The sequence below is a fragment of the Heteronotia binoei genome, chromosome 10 (genome assembly GCF_032191835.1).
Source record: "Heteronotia binoei isolate CCM8104 ecotype False Entrance Well chromosome 10, APGP_CSIRO_Hbin_v1, whole genome shotgun sequence".
NCBI classification, from domain to species: Eukaryota; Metazoa; Chordata; class Lepidosauria; order Squamata; family Gekkonidae; genus Heteronotia; species Heteronotia binoei.
The window spans coordinates 4,769,782-4,785,376 of NC_083232.1; the positions used below are offsets into that span (position 1 = coordinate 4,769,782).

The 15,595-nt window shown below is 45.0% G+C and overlaps 1 protein-coding gene across 1 annotated transcript in view; it reads right to left on the reverse strand.

Annotated features, from left to right (window-relative positions):
• Positions 1-803: 803 nt before the first annotated feature.
• The window catches only part of LOC132578260 (parathyroid hormone/parathyroid hormone-related peptide receptor-like), a 32,813-nt gene continuing 18,021 nt past the window's right edge, over positions 804-15,595 (reverse strand). Inside the window, exon 5 of the mRNA XM_060248186.1 lies at positions 804-821. Within this exon, the coding sequence (XP_060104169.1) occupies positions 804-821 (18 nt within the window). The remainder of the gene's footprint in view (positions 822-15,595) is intronic.

Here is a 15,595-nt window from a genome sequence, read left to right on the forward strand (position 1 = left end):
ATACTCAACAAGTACATGGTTTGACGGCCAAGGTTGACAGAATGGAAGAGCGAGTCAAGCAAACAGCTACTATAGCTAGAGAAAATCAAACAGAATTGATGGGCCTAGAAGAAAGGGTGATGAGACTTGAAATGGAGAAAGCTGCTACTATTCTCCGAGTTCAAAATTTGCCAGAAGAGAAAGAGGAGGATTTAATTAATAAAATTGCAACCATCCTAATAGTAGATGACGAAGAGCTACTAGAAGAGGGTCCAAGAGACATTCTTTGGGCCAAGAGAGTCTCCTCGAATTATACAAGGAAATTTAAACTTCCTAGAGAGGTGCAGGTAAAGCTGGTCCGCCCTGAAACAGTTGACAAGATCTTAAGAAAAGCTAGAGAATGTGAAATGGATTGGAAGGGCACGAAGATTAGAATACTAAAAGAAATACCCTGGAGCGTACGCCAAAGAAAGTTTAAGTTCAAGAAATTGTCTACTTGGCTAATTAAGCATGAAATCCAATTTAGATGGCTAATCCCTCAGGGTCTCTTTTTCACATTTCAGACTAAGAGATACAATATCACCACAGAAGAGAAGATGGAGGATTTTTGGGATGAATTTGTGAAGCGGAACGGCTCGGATTCAGGAGAAGAACAAGAAACAGAAACAGAGGGTGCTAAGAAGTCCACTGACGTGACTCCAAAAAAGAAATCTGAAAAGGTTAAAACTAGGCTGCAGAGCAAAAAAGATCAAGCGAAGATATCTGATAGTATAGATCTTCCCAAATGAATCCCAAGTCGGAAACTAAAATTCTCTCTCTGAATGTTAACGGTCTGAATGAACCTGGAAAAAGAAGGAAGATTTTTCAACAACTAAAAAAATCCTGTGCACAAGTCATTTGTCTGCAAGAAACTCATATTAGAAGGGACAACCTGAAGTATTTAGATAATAAGAAATTGGGTGTCTTATACTCCTCATGTGATCCCCTCAAAAAGAAGAAGGGGGTGGCTATATTTATATCTCCACAAATCAAATCAAGTTGTCTATATTCGGACGAACAAGGAAGAATTATTTTGGTTGAATTGGAATTAAATGGTCTCAAGACAATTCTTGCTAATATCTATGCCCCCAACGAAAATCAAGAAAAATTCTACCAAGCACTTTTTCTTAAACTTAGAGAATTCAATTCAGACAGATTTTGCATTGTTGGAGACTACAATGCAATATTTGACGCCGAAAAGGACAAAAAATATGATGATCCGCGAAAAAAGAAGAGCCGGAATGCACTACCCAATGCTTTTTTGAAAATGGCGGAAGAACTAAACTTAGTGGATGCTTGGAGAACCAAAAATCCGAACACAACAGATTTTACTTTCTATTCCCATGCGCAGAAATCTTGGTCAAGAATAGACATGTCTTGGGTATCCATGAGCATGATATTGTCTATTAATCAAGCAGATATACTCCCGCAGTCGTATGCTGACCATAGTCCAATTTTGTTAGTTTTTCAGGAGCAGCCAAGAAGCTATCGATGGTCACTAAATTTGCAAATTTTGAAAGAACCCCAATTCTTGGAAATAGCTAAAAAAGAAATAAAGGAATTTTTCTCTTTGAACGTAGAGAAGGACACGAAGATTCCAGTCATCTGGGATGCATTTAAGGCTTTCTTTAGAGGTGTCGCTATTAGATACTCAGTGAAGAGGAAGAGAGACCAGAGGAAATCTTATAATGAACTCATAACAAAACTGAAGTATTACGAGAACCAGCAGAAAACTGGCAATCTAAAAGAAAGGAAGAATAGAATTACTGTTATCCAGCATCAGATAAACATGCTTTTGGCTGAAGAAATTGAGAAAAAATTAAAATGGACAAGATTAAATCATTTTGAAAACGCAAATAAAGTAAGCAGATGGTTGGCCTACAGACTGAAGAAGGAAAGAGAGAAAAAGATTATAAAGATGTTGAAAAATGAAAATAATGAGGAAGTGTTTCAAAATGCGCAGTTGAAAGACATTATTCAAAGATTTTATGGGAATCTGTATAGAAAACAAAATATTGTGAAATTACAGCAAGAAGATTATATGAAAGATCTGAAAATGAACCAATTAACGAAGGAACAGCAAACAAGTTTGGAGAATCCTATTTCAATGCAGGAAATAGTGGAAGCAATTAAAGCACAAAAAACTAACAAGACTCCAGGTCCGGATGGACTTCCGATTGAATTTTTTAGAACTTTTGAAGATCTACTATTGCTTCCCTTCAAGAAAGTAATTGAGAATGTTTACAATTTAGGAGAGATTCCTGATTCATGGAAAGAAGCATCAATTTCACTTATTCACAAAGAAGGTACGGATCCATCAGAAATTAAGAATTATAGGCCAATTTCATTATTGAATAGTGACTACAAGATATTTGCTGCTATATTGGCAAATAGATTAAAGAAGGTTATCGCCGGCCTAATTCATGAAGACCAAACCGGTTTTGTTCCAGGTCGTCTGATGAGTCAGAATGTGAGGATACTACTAAACTTGATCGAGTACTATAAGGAGCATCCAGACAAAGAATTTGCTACTATCCTGGTAGATGCAGAAAAGGCGTTCGATAATGTTAATTGGAATTTTATCAAGATGTCATTGGCAGCAATCGGTTGTGGGGAAAAGTACTCTGGAATGGTTGAAGCAATCTACTCAAAACAGGTAGCGAAAGTAAACTTTAACGGTGTGATGTCTGACTCAATAGAAATAGAACAAGGTACCAGGCAGGGATGTCTGTTATCCCCTTTGTTATTCATCTTGACGCTAGAACCCTTAATCAAGAAGATTAGAGAAGATACACGTATCCAAGGAACCAGAATAAAGGATGTGGAATATAAGACGTTGGCATTTGCAGATGATTTGGTTTTTATTTTGGAACAACCCATTTCTTCGATATCTTTTTTGAAGCAAAGGTTGTCAGAATTTGGAGAAATTTCGGGGTTTAAATTGAATGTTGCTAAGACAAAAATTCTGGCGAAAAATATGGAGAAAGCTCGAATTGAAATATTAGAACAGCTTTCAGGTTTCAAGTATGAAAAGAAGATAAAATATCTTGGAATTCAGCTGACAAATGATCTTAAGACCTTATACAGAGATAACTACGAGAAAATTTTGAAAGAAATACGTAATGACCTGATTATCTGGAAGGACCTTCAGATTTCATTTTTAGGTAGAATCGCTACAATAAAAATGAACATCCTCCCACGGATTTTATTCCTTTTTCAAACAATTCCAATTACTTTGCCTAGATCCTTTTTCCAACAACTCAATTCTATGATCAAGACTTTTATTTGGCAAGCCAAGAAGCCCAGAATAAAACTGAAAGTACTTCAAGATAGTAAATTAAGAGGTGGCCTGGCTCTCCCAGACTGGAACCTGTATTATAAGGCGTCTTGCATTGCATGGTTGAGAGCCTGGTGTAAGTTGGATAATAAGAGATTAATGATTCTAGAGGGTGCCGGACTGGGAGAAGGATGGCATAACTATATGTGGTACCGAACTCCTGTAAAAACGGGTCGCTTCTTCAGACATGAAATAAGAAAATCCTTGTTCAAGATTTGGGATGAAATCAAAGTGCAATATACTTATACTCCAAAGTGGCTATCTCCAATAGAGGCCTTGAATCACCCCAATCTATATGACTGGGATAATCCACAAGACTATGCATATTTATTAAATAATCAGAATGAGTTGATCGAGGAAGAAATTTCTAAGCTAAATTGGTGGCTTCAGTGCCAAGTTAAATCAAGATTCCAGAAAGATAAAGAAAAAAGTTTCTCCAGTAAACTTATTGAATTAGATCTTATCTTGGACTCTAAGCATAAGATAATTTCTAAAGTATACGATTGGTTACTACAGATCAAAATGCAAGATGAAGTTGTAAAAGAAACATGGATCCGTTGGTTAAAAGACTTTGGCTACAACATAGATATCGAAGAATGGGAAAAACTGTGGAAACGGAACGTTAAACTAATAAGACCAGCAGATCTTAAAGAAAATTTATATAAAATGGTACATAGATGGTACCTTACTCCAGATAGACTGGCAAAAATATACCCCACATATTCAAACAAATGTTGGAAGTGTCAAGGAGCTAAAGGATCGCTATTTCATATATGGTGGCAATGTAATCGAGCGAGAAAATATTGGTCGCAAGTTAATATTTGGATTCAAAAAATCTTAAAGGTACAACTTAACCATGTTCCAGAACTGTATCTGTTAGGTATCTGTAGACAAAACCTCCCTATACCAAAATTGAAGCTGGTATTATATATAGTCACTATCGCTAGGATTTTGTATGCTAAATACTGGAAGACGAACAATATTCCTAATAGGGAGGAATTTATTAACAAGTTGTTAGATACCGCCGAATCTGATTTAATGTCCACAAGATTAAGAGATGGTAATTTGCAAAAATGTCAGGAGGAATGGGAACCCGTGTATAATTGGGCAAAAAGCAGAGGTTTTGATTTGGAGCAATAAAAACTTATTCGTAGTTTTATCCTTTCCATCTCCCAGTGTGTGGGTGTGGGTAAATGTGTTGTATTATTGTTATTTGTGGTTTGATTGTGTGTTGATATATGTCTATGTTTTTACTTTTCTTGTTTCTTTTTGTCGTGTTTATTTCTTGTCATGTATATCTATCTCTCTTTTACAATTAAAAAAAAACATTTAAAAAAAAAGTTTGTGAGTAACTGCATACATTAATTTGCTATAGGGCCATTGTTCTTCAGCTGGGACAGAAATGTTTGAGCTGGAGGCTAAAAAATTATGAGCTAGCTCACACTAACTCAGCTTAGAGGGAACATTGCTCTGGACCCGTTCCAGCTTGTCTATATCTTTCTTAAAATGTGATGCCCAAAACTGAACCCAATACTCCAGGTGAGGTCTTACCAGAGCAGAGTAAAGCGATACTATCACATCATGTGATCTGGACACTAGACTTCTGTTGATACAGCCCAAAATTGCATTTGCCTTTTAGACACCGCATCACACTGTTGACTCATGTTCAGCGTATGATTCACTAAGACCCCTAGATCCTTTTCGCACATACTACTGCTAAGACAAGTCTCTCCCATCCTATAACTATGCATTGGATTTTCCCTACCGAATTGCAGAACTTTACATTTATCCCTGTTACAATTCATTTTATTGGTTTTAGCCCAGTTTTCCAGCCTGTCAAGGTCATCCTGTATCCTGTTTCTGTCTTCTACTGTATTTGCAACCCCTCCCAATTTAGTATCATCTGCAAATTTAATAAACATTCCCTCTATTCCTTCATCCATATTTTTTGTAAAGACGTTGAACAAAACAGGTCCCAGGACAGATCTTTGAGGCCACTCCACTTGTCACTCCTCTCTAAGCGGATGAGGAACCATTCACAAGCACTCTTTGGGTGTGATCTGTCAACCAGTTACAGATCCACTTAATGGTAACAGGATCCAAACCACATTTTACCAACTTGTCAACAAGGATAGTATGTGGAACTTTATCAAAAGCCTTACTGAAATCAAGATAAATGACGTCTACAGCATTCCCCTGATCCAGCAAGGTAGTCACTTTCTCAAAAAAGAGATCAGGTTAGTTTGACATGACTTGTTCTTGAGAAACCCATGCTGACTCCTAGTAATCACATCCATTCTTTCTAAATGTTCCAGGACCGACTGTTTGATGATTTGTTTTCCAGGTATAGATGTCAAGCTGACGGGTCAATAGTTACCCGGATCCTCTTTTTTCCCCTTCTTGAAGATGGGGACAACTTGCACCTGCTGGAATGGCCTTGAGTCAGCCAGAGCTCTGGCAGAGGTTGTCCTTGAAAGGGCAGCTGCTGGGAGAGCCCTCTCAGCCCCACCCGCCTCACAGGGTGTCTGTTGTGGGGGGAGAAGTATAGGAGATTGTAAGCCACTCCGAGTCTCTGATTCAGAGAGAAGGGCAGGGTAAAAATCTGCAATTCTTCTTCTTCCTCCTCTCCTCCCTCTCCTCTTGCTTTACAACTTCTGCAATGCATCGCTTCCTCTATTACACAACTCCTGCCCCTCATAGGGCTGCAGAGCCAGTTTAACAATTACACCAAGCAGGTACTGGCCTATGGTCTCCCACACCTTTAGGGGCCCCGGGCCCATCCATTCAGCACTCTGTATCACGCAGTGGTCAAAGAAACCAGGTGCCATCAGAAAGTCCACCAGCGGAGCCAGGACACTGTTGCCCCCACTCAGTACCAAGAATACAAAGGCATCACTTGCCCCAGACAGAGAGTTCCAACAATTGCTGTGGGTAAGAGCCTCTGATGAACCTCTGCTCCGCATAAGAACATCAGAGAAGTCATGTTGGCTCGGGCCAACGGCCCATCCAGTCCAACACTCTGTGTCACACAGTGGCCAAAAAACCCAAGCGCCATCAGGTGGTCCACCAGTGGGACCAGGACACTAGAAGGCCTCCCACTGCGCCGCACCCCCCCCCCCCCAAGCACCAAGAATACAGAACATCAAGTGCTCCAGACAGAGAGTTCCAACAATACGCTGTGGCTAATAGCCACTGATGGAACTCTGCTCCAGATATTTATCCAGTCCCCTCTTGAAGCTGGCTATGCTTGTAGCTGCCACCACCTCCTGTGGCAGTGATCTTGGGGTTGTAGCGGATGGATGAATGAAAGTATCAACCCAGGGGCTGCAGCAGTGAAAACGAGCAACTCTATGTTAGATCATAGATGCTGAGCCAGATGACCGCTAGATGGACCACTGCATGGATCCAGTAGGGCTGTTCTTCCAGTAGGGCTCTTCTTCTGGTATAGATGGACCCTCTCCAGTCTGACACAGCAGGGTTCTTCTTAGGTTCTTATCAGGGAAGGTCTTGACCTCTCTGCCCTGTTGTTGGACCTCCAGAGGACCTGGTTGGCCACTGTGCGAGACAGGATGCTGGTCCTAGGTGGACCCTCTCCAGTCTGACCCAGCAGGGCTCTTCTGATGTTCTTCTCAGGGGAAGGCCTTGGCCTCTCTGCCCTGTTGTTGGCCCTCCAGAGGGACCTGGTTGGCCACAAGTGTGAGACAGGATGCTGGTCTAGATGGACCCTCTCCAGTCTGACCCAGCAGGGTTCTTCTTAGGTTCTTATCAGGGGAAGGTCTTGACCTCTCTGCCCTGTTGTTGGCCCTTCAGAGGAATTGGTTGGCCACTGTGTGAGGACAGGATGCTGATCGAGATGGACCCTCTCCAGTCTGACCCAGCAGGGTTCTTCTTAGGTTCTTCTCAGGGGAAGGTCTTGACCTCTCTGCCCTGATGTTGGCCCTCCAGAGGACCTGGTTGTCCACAGTGTGAGACAGGATGCTGGTCTAGATGGACCCTCTCCAGTCTGACCCAGCAGGGTTCTTCTTAGGTTCTTATCAGGGAAGGTCTTGACCTCTCTGCTCTGTTGTTGGCCCTCCAGAGGACCTGGTTGGCCACTGTGTGAGACAGGATGCTGGTCTAGATTGGACCCTCTCCAGTCTGACCCAGCAGGGTTCTTCTTAGGTTCTTATCAGGGAAGGTCTTGACCTCTCTGCCCTGTTGTTGGCCCTCCAGAGGAATTGGTTGGCCACTGTGCGAGACAGGATGCTGGGACGAAATGAACCGGAGGTCTGGTCCAGCAAGGCTCTTCTTATCTGCTTATTTCAGAAACAAACAGGAAAACCTCTCTCCATTTGTTTTATGGCCTGCAGTTGGAGATGGGTCCTGTGGGTCAATCTGAACCAACAAAAACCACCAAATTTAATGGCTTATTGAGGCACAACAACCAATCTTACCCAGGCAGCAAGGCTTTTTATCGATGTGCAGCCAGATGTAAAATGTGTTGTTCCAATCTGACATCAGCACAACATTCACATTGTGCACAGCTGTATTTTGTTAGCAGACCCCCCCCCCCAAAAAAAAGTGATAAGCAATTTTCAGAGAAGCTGACAACACCCTGATAAGGGAAGCGATGGCGCATGAAGAAGACACACTGGTTGTTGCGGCAGGGCACGCTGCGAGCGTGAAGTGTAATCACACGGTGCTGTGCAGTTCCAAAATTTCCCATTTAAAAAAAACCCCGTGAGTGCAATAGAACCATGGAGGCTCGAGAAAGACATCTCCAGTTGCTTTGGAAATAGTCACACAGACCTGGATAACACAGAATTTAGCATGTCATTGCAAAGACACATGGAATAGTGAGAAGACGAAGACGACATTGGATTTATATTCCACCCTGCACTCAGAGACTCAGAGCAACTCACAATCTCCTTTACCTTCCACCCCCAGAACAGACATCTTGTGAGGAAGATGAAGATATTGGATTTATATCCCGCCCTCCATTCCGAAAAGTCTCAGAGCAGCTCACAATCTCTTTTACCTTCCTCCCCCACAACAGGACACCCTGTGAGGTAGATGAAGATATTGGATTTAGATTCCACCTCCACTCAGAGGGGCTCACAATCTCCTTTACCTCCCCCACCCCACAACAGACACCCTGTGAGGTAGATGAAGATATTGGATTTATATTCCACCCTCCACTCACTCAGAGCGACTCACAATCTCCTTTACTTCCTCCCCCAGAACAGACATCCTGTGAGGTGAGTGGGGCCTGAGAGAGCTCTTACAGCAGCTGCCCTTTCTTCAAGGACATCTCTGCCAGAGCTATGGCTGACCCAAGGCCATTCCAGCAGCTGCAAGTGGAGGAGTGGGCAATCAAACCCGGTTCTCCCAGATAAGAGTCCGCATTCTTCACCACTACACTAAACTGTAAGCCAGTCACTGGCTGTTTCATCCTATTGTATCTGACGTATACTATGCAATCCACCTTGAGTCTCAGCAAACTAGCCAGTTTGGTGTAGTGGTGAAGTGCGCAGACTCTTATTTGGGATGACCAGGATCGATTCCTCACTCTTCCACATGCACCTGATGGAGTGACCTTGGAGAGCAGTTCTGCTCAAGAGCAGTCATGGGAGAGCTCTCAGCTCAGCCCCACCTACCTCAAAGGCAACGTTCCCTCTAAGCTGCAGAGGCTCGTGAGCAAAAATTCTACTTTGTGAGTTCCTGGCATTAAAGTTGTGGCCTCCTGCATAAATGAGCGTGCTCTGGGGTCATCCTTCCTGAGCTAAGACAAAAACGTTTGAGTTGGAGGCTAAAAATCTTTGCGCTAGCTCACATTAACTCAGCTTAGAGGGAACACTGCTCACAGGGTGTCAGTTTTGGGAAGGGGAAGGAAAAGGGGATTGTAAGCTGCTCTGGGACTCCTTAAGGTCGCGAAGGGCAGAGTATAAATCCAATCATCATCATCTCCTCCTCCTCCTCCTCCTCTTCTTCTATTAATAAGTGAATGAATACCTTGATCCGGGTTAAGGAAAAATGGCTGCAAAAGGTTTCCTAAGAGATTTCCCCCCCACCTCGCTCCCCCTTTCCTCTTCTAAGCCATTCACCCTCCAGCCTATCAAATTAAAAACTAACAGTGCAATCCTAAACAGAACTTTGTAGCTTGAAGCTTTCATGGTTGGCGTCACAACAATCTTTAATTAAAACGGTTGGGCTCGTAAGCCGTGTTCATAACAAACACAGCTTACAAGCCCCCGTATTTTAATTAGAAGATATTGGATTTATATCCCGCCCTCCACTCTGAAGAGTCTCAGAGCGGCTCACAATCTCCTTTACCTTCCTCCCCCACAAGACACCCTGTGAGGTGTTTGGGGCTGGAGAGGGCTCTCACAGCAGCTGCCCTTTCAAGGACAACCTCTGCCAGAGCTATGGCTGACCCAAGGCCATGCTAGCAGGTGCAAGTGGAGGAGTGGGGAATCAAACCCAGTTCTCCCAGATAATAGTCCGCTCACTTAACCACTATGGCTGACCCAAGGCCATTCCAGCAGCTGCAAGTGGAGGAGTGGGGAATCAAACCCGGCTCTCCCAGATAAGAGTCTGCGCACTTAACCACTACACCAAACTGACTCTCTATTATAGCTATGGCTGTTCCAAGGCCAATCCAGCTGCTGCAAGGGGAGGAGTGGGGAATAAAACCCTGTTCTCTCAGATAAGAGTCCATGCACTTAACCACTACACCAAACTGGCTCTCTCTAATTAAAGATTACGAAGCAGAATTGGTGGGGGTGGAAAGTGCCATCAAGTGAGAACTGACTTACGGCAATCCATTCCCTCCAGGGGAGCTGATCTCTTCCAGCTGGAGAGCAGCTGTAAAAGCAGGAGATCTCCAGGCCCCACCTGGAGGCTGGTGAACCAAGATGACTCTGCTTAGCTTCTGAAATGAGGAAAGATTGCGCTAGCCTGGGCCATCCAAGTTAGGGCTTCAAAGCAGAATTATTCCTTGGGAGGACAGCTATGGCGAACCTAGGCAGTTTAATAAAAAGTAGAGACGTCACCCTGCCAACAATAGTCCGTATAGTCAAAGCGATGGTATTCTCAGTAGTAATGTATGGCTGTGGGACCATAAGGAAGGCCGAGCGCAGAAGAAGAGATGCTTTCGAGCTGTGGTGCTGGAGAAGACTCTCGAGAGTCCCTTGGACTGCAAGAAGATCCAATCAGCCAATCCTAAGGGAAGTCAACCCAGACTGTTCCCTGGAAGGTCAGATGCTGAAGCTGAAACTGAAATACTTTGGCCACCCAATGAGAAGGGAGCACTCCCTGGAGAAGATCCTGATGCTGGGAAAGACAGAAGGCAAAAGAAGAAGGGGGCGGCAAAAGAGGAGATGGCTGGACAGCGTTACTGATGTAACACACACAAATTTGAGCAGACTTCGGAGGATGGTGGAAGACAGGAGGGCCTGGCGTGACTTGGTCCACGGGGTTTCAAAGAGTTGGACTCCACTGTGTGACTGAACAACAACAACAAAATCCCTTGAACTCGCGGATTCTGAGTGGCCAATGGCAATTTGTTCCGGCAGCAGCTGCCACCTAGGCTTCCCAATCCCCAGGTCCCAGTGGGGGATCCCCCGGTTTTACAGGCTTCCCCCCTCTCCCAGCCAGCTGGCCGGCGGGGGAAGCCCCACCCCCAAAGCCATTATTCACCTCCATGAACAATTCTCATAGGGAATGATGGGGAATTGATCTGTGGGTATTGGGGGCTCTGGGGGGGCTGTTTTTTGAGGTAGAGGCACCAAATTTTCAGTATAGCATCTAGTCCCTCTCCCCAGAATACCTCCCAAGTTTCAAAAGGATTGGACCAGGGGGTCCAATTCTATGAGCCCCCCAAAAATGTGCCCCTATCCTTCATTATTTTCTATGGAAGGAAGGCATTTTAAAAGGTGTGCTGTCCCTTTAAATATGATGGCCAGAACTCCCTTGGAGTTCAATTATGCTTGTCACACCCTTGCTCCTGGCTCCGCCCCCATGTCTCCTGGCCCCACCCCCAAAGTCTCCTGGCTCCACCCCCAAAGTATCCATATATTTCTTGAATTGGACTTGGCAACCCTACTGCCACCGCCACACAAGGATCTTCTCTGTGTGTCTGAAGGGGAGCTGACTCTGCCTCCTTCGACAGCCATTTTGTGGCTGCGCCCATCGCGCTGTGTTAGAATTCCTCAGGTGCTCCCAGGGTCAAAAAAAGGGGGGGGGACCCCTTTGTTAGAAGCAGCCAGTGAGTGAGCGAGTGAGTGTGAAGCTCTGAACTTTCAGCCTGCCCTCCCAAGAATGAGGCCCCCAAACTGAACCCTCATCCCAGAATCCCTCTTTGCATGAAGCAGGCCTCGCTTTTCCAGAGCTATGCGCGCTTTATGATTTGCTCTCTCGATATGATTTCCCCCCCCCCCCCCGCCTCTCTCTTTCTTTCTCACTGAGCCTCCAACTCAGTCCCCGATGGGGTGAAACCACACGGATAAAGTTACTCGCAAACCGAAGTTTCCAAAATAGAACGTAGCTCTGAAAAGTTACTATGAAAAAAAAAATTAGAAAAACGTTGAGAAGCACAAAGAGAGGGTGCCTTGTGTTCTGCCCGATCCCGCTCTATAATTACATAGAAAACGCTCGGCGATTCAAGCATATTTTCAAAACACATTAAGACCTCTAGGAGTTCCTCCAAGGTCCCAAGGCTCACGTATAGAGGTCTGAGGGAAAATATATTTTTATCTTCCTTCACTCTTATGTTTTCTATTTGTCCCAGGGCATTATTTCTTATGGACTGGAAACTTTGTTGACAGGGCTTAATGAAAAACCCGGAGAGGGCGGAGAGAGAGAGAGTCATTCACATTAGTGAAAGAAAAGGAGTGGGGGGAAACCACTGGAGGAGTTAAGAATCCTCCAAGCCATGTGAGAAAGAAGAAGATGAAGAAGAAGATATTGGATTTATATCTTGCCCTCCACTCCGAAGAGTCTCAGAGCGGCTTACAATCTCCTTGTCAGGCACAGGAGAGTTTAGATATTTTGTGAGGGTGAAACTCACTGAAATGCAATGTTTAGCTTGACCTGACTAACTCCATTTTGAACAGTTGTTACTAACTATGAAACAGAGACCTTGCATATCAAAGTAGCTTTAGAGATGTTACTAATCCCGGCTGTGAATTCCTTTGCATAGTGCTAACAAAGCAACAGTTCTTTGAAGATAGCATGCCTCAAGGAGAGACAACAGGGCTCCTCCGTGAGAAGAAGAACCGCGATAAGGAGCAGGGAAGGTGTTACTTTGAGTTCAGAAGTGTGAGAATGTAGTATTGTTTAGAAACCCTTTGATGCAAACGTTTTAAAGCTGAGCCTTTCCCCGCCGAATGTTATCAGTTCCAATGCTACCGTGTTCAGAGCCTTGGGACATCAAATAAATGCCTTAACATTGAAACAAATGGAAGCCTGTTTACTTTGAACCTCCATCGCCTGACACGCCTTTCCCTTCCTCCCCCACCACAGACACCCTGTGAGGTGGGTGGGGCTGGAGAGGGCTCTCACAGCAGCTGCCCTTTCAAGGACAACCTCTGCCAGAGCTACGGCTGACCCAAGGCCATTCCAGCAGCTGCCAGTGGAAGAGTGGGGAATCAAACCCGGTTCTCCCAGATAAGAGTCCGCACACTTAACCACTACACCCAACTGGCTCTCTATGAGAGCTATGGCTGACCCAAGGCCATTCCAGCAGCTGCCAGTGGAAGAGTGGGGAATCAAACCCGGTTCTCCCAGATAAGAGTCCGCACACTTAACCACTACACCAAACTGGCTCTCTCGATATGACCTCGATATGATAGGCATTTTCTCTCTGGACATTGCATTCTGTTGAATCACAAGGAGTTTGTTAATGTCGGCAGGTGATTAGGGACCACGAAACGGAGCTGACAAAAACACAGCCCTTCAGACCCTATCACAGGTAGCGAGCAGAGGCATCATGGCACCCGTTGCTGCGATTGGCTTAGCTGCTATGATGTCACAGAAGGCTTGTGAGAAGCTTAGATCCCGGAAGGCTGAGAAGTAAGGGTTCACAAAATTCCAAGTTCTACAAGAAATTGTTGTCAGTTTGAGATGTGTTGCCCCTAATCAGTATCACCAACAAATCCAAAAGAAGTTCACCTGCTAGACAGATTCGTGGGATGTGCAAGGGGTGACCATATGGGGTGACCAAACTGGCTCGGGAGCCTCGTGTGGCTCTTTCACACATATTGTGTGGCTCTTGAAGCCCCCACCGCCCCGTTGGCTGGCCTGAAGAAGACATTTCCCTCTTTAAATCACTTCTCCAAGCTAACCCAGCCTGCGGGTTGGGGGAATGCATTTAAAGTTAAAGTTCCTTTACTTCCACCTCTCCTCCTCTCCCCCATCTATTTTCCTTCCTTCCTTCCTTCCTTCCTTCCTTCCTTCCTTCCTTCCTTCCTTCCTTCCTTCCTTCCTTCCTTCCTTCCTTCCTTCCTTCCTTCCTTCCTTCCTCCCTCCTTACGGCTCTTAAATATCTGGTGTTCATGTCTTGCAGCTTTCAAACTTCTAACTTTTATTCCATGTGGCTCTTCCACTAAGCATGTTTGGCCTCATTACATCACTTCTCCAAACCAACCCAGCCTGCAGGTTGGGGAATGCATTTAAAGTTAAAGTTGCTTTACTTCCACCTCTCCTCCTCTCCTCCATCTATTTTCCTTCCTCCCTCCCTCTTTCCCTCCCTTCTGTCTCGCGGCTCTTAAACATCTGGCGTTGATGCCTTGCAGCTCTCAAACATCTAACTTTTATTCCATGTGGCTCTTCCACTAAGCATGTTTGGCCACCCCCGCTATAGCCTGATCTAGTCAGATCTTGGAAGCTAAGCTGGTCAGCGCTTGGATGGGAGACCACCAAGGAAGGCTCTGCAGAGGAAGGCGATGGCCAACCACCGCCACATAATCACATGCCTTGAAAACCCTAAGGGGCTGCCATAACTCAACTGTGACCTGTCACTTGACACACACAGAGAGAGACGGATTTGTACATCCGGGGTGGAATTCTAGCAGGAACTCCTTTGCATATTAGAGCATCCCTTCCCCGAGGTAGCCAATCCTCTAAGAGTTTACAAAAAAAGAGCCTATCATTCTGATGATAGCATATTTTTGCATTGAGTAGCAAGCACCCTGTGAATTTGTATTAAATATATGATTAGCGTTTTTCATATTTATAGAGGCTGGTTTTTCCCAGATGCCTTTGTGCTGTTTGCCTGCTCCATTTTCCACATTACTCTGTTGGGTTGCCTTAATCCCCAGGTGGAAGCAGGGGATCCCCCGGTTTGGAGGCCCTCCCCCCACTTCAGAGTAATCAAAAAGCAGGAGAGGGAGGGAAATCTCTGCTGGGCACTCCATTATTCCATATGGAGACCCATTCCCATAGGGTATAATGGAAAATCAATCCATGGGTATCTGAGGCTCGGGGGAGGCTGTTTTTTGAGGCAGAGGCACCAAATTTCCAGCATAGCATCGGGTGTCTCTCCTCAAAACAACCCCCAAGTTTTAAAAACATTGGACTAGAGGGTCCAATTCTATGAGCCCCAAAAGAAGGTGTTCCCCCATCCTTCATTAGTTCCAATGGAGGGAAGGCATTTAAAAGGCTTTTTGTCCCTTTCAATGGGATGGCCAGAACTCCCTTTGGAGTTCAATCATGCATGTCACACCCTTGCTCCTGGCCCCACTCCCCAAAAGTCCCCAGATGTTTCTTGAATCAGACCTGGCAACCCTATGTCTGGAAACCAGTTGTTGTTCCAGGAGACCTTCAGCCGCCATTTGGATCCCAACAACTCTATTCATCACTTATGAAACCCAACACAAAATAGCAACATCAGGAAGAACATCTCTCTCTTCTCGAGTGATCCTTCCCCTAGAGCCAGTTCTGTCCTCCATCCCTTTATTTCCGGGGTGGCCAACGGTAGCTCTCCAGATGTTTTTTGCCTACAACTCCCATCAGCCCCAGCCAGCATGGCCAATGGCTGGGGCTGGTGGGAGTTGTAGGCAAAAAAAATCTGGAGAGCTACAGTTGGTCACCCCTGCTTTATTTGGCTTTTGCACGCGCGCGCACACACACACACACAGAGGAAAGGAAACCAAGAGAAGCAGCTGGTTCCGATCTTCAGACCTCTGAGCAGCTGCACCCTTATCTTGCCCATCAGCATCTCAGGCCTCTCTTTGCTGAGAGGAGAGAGATGTCTCCATGGGC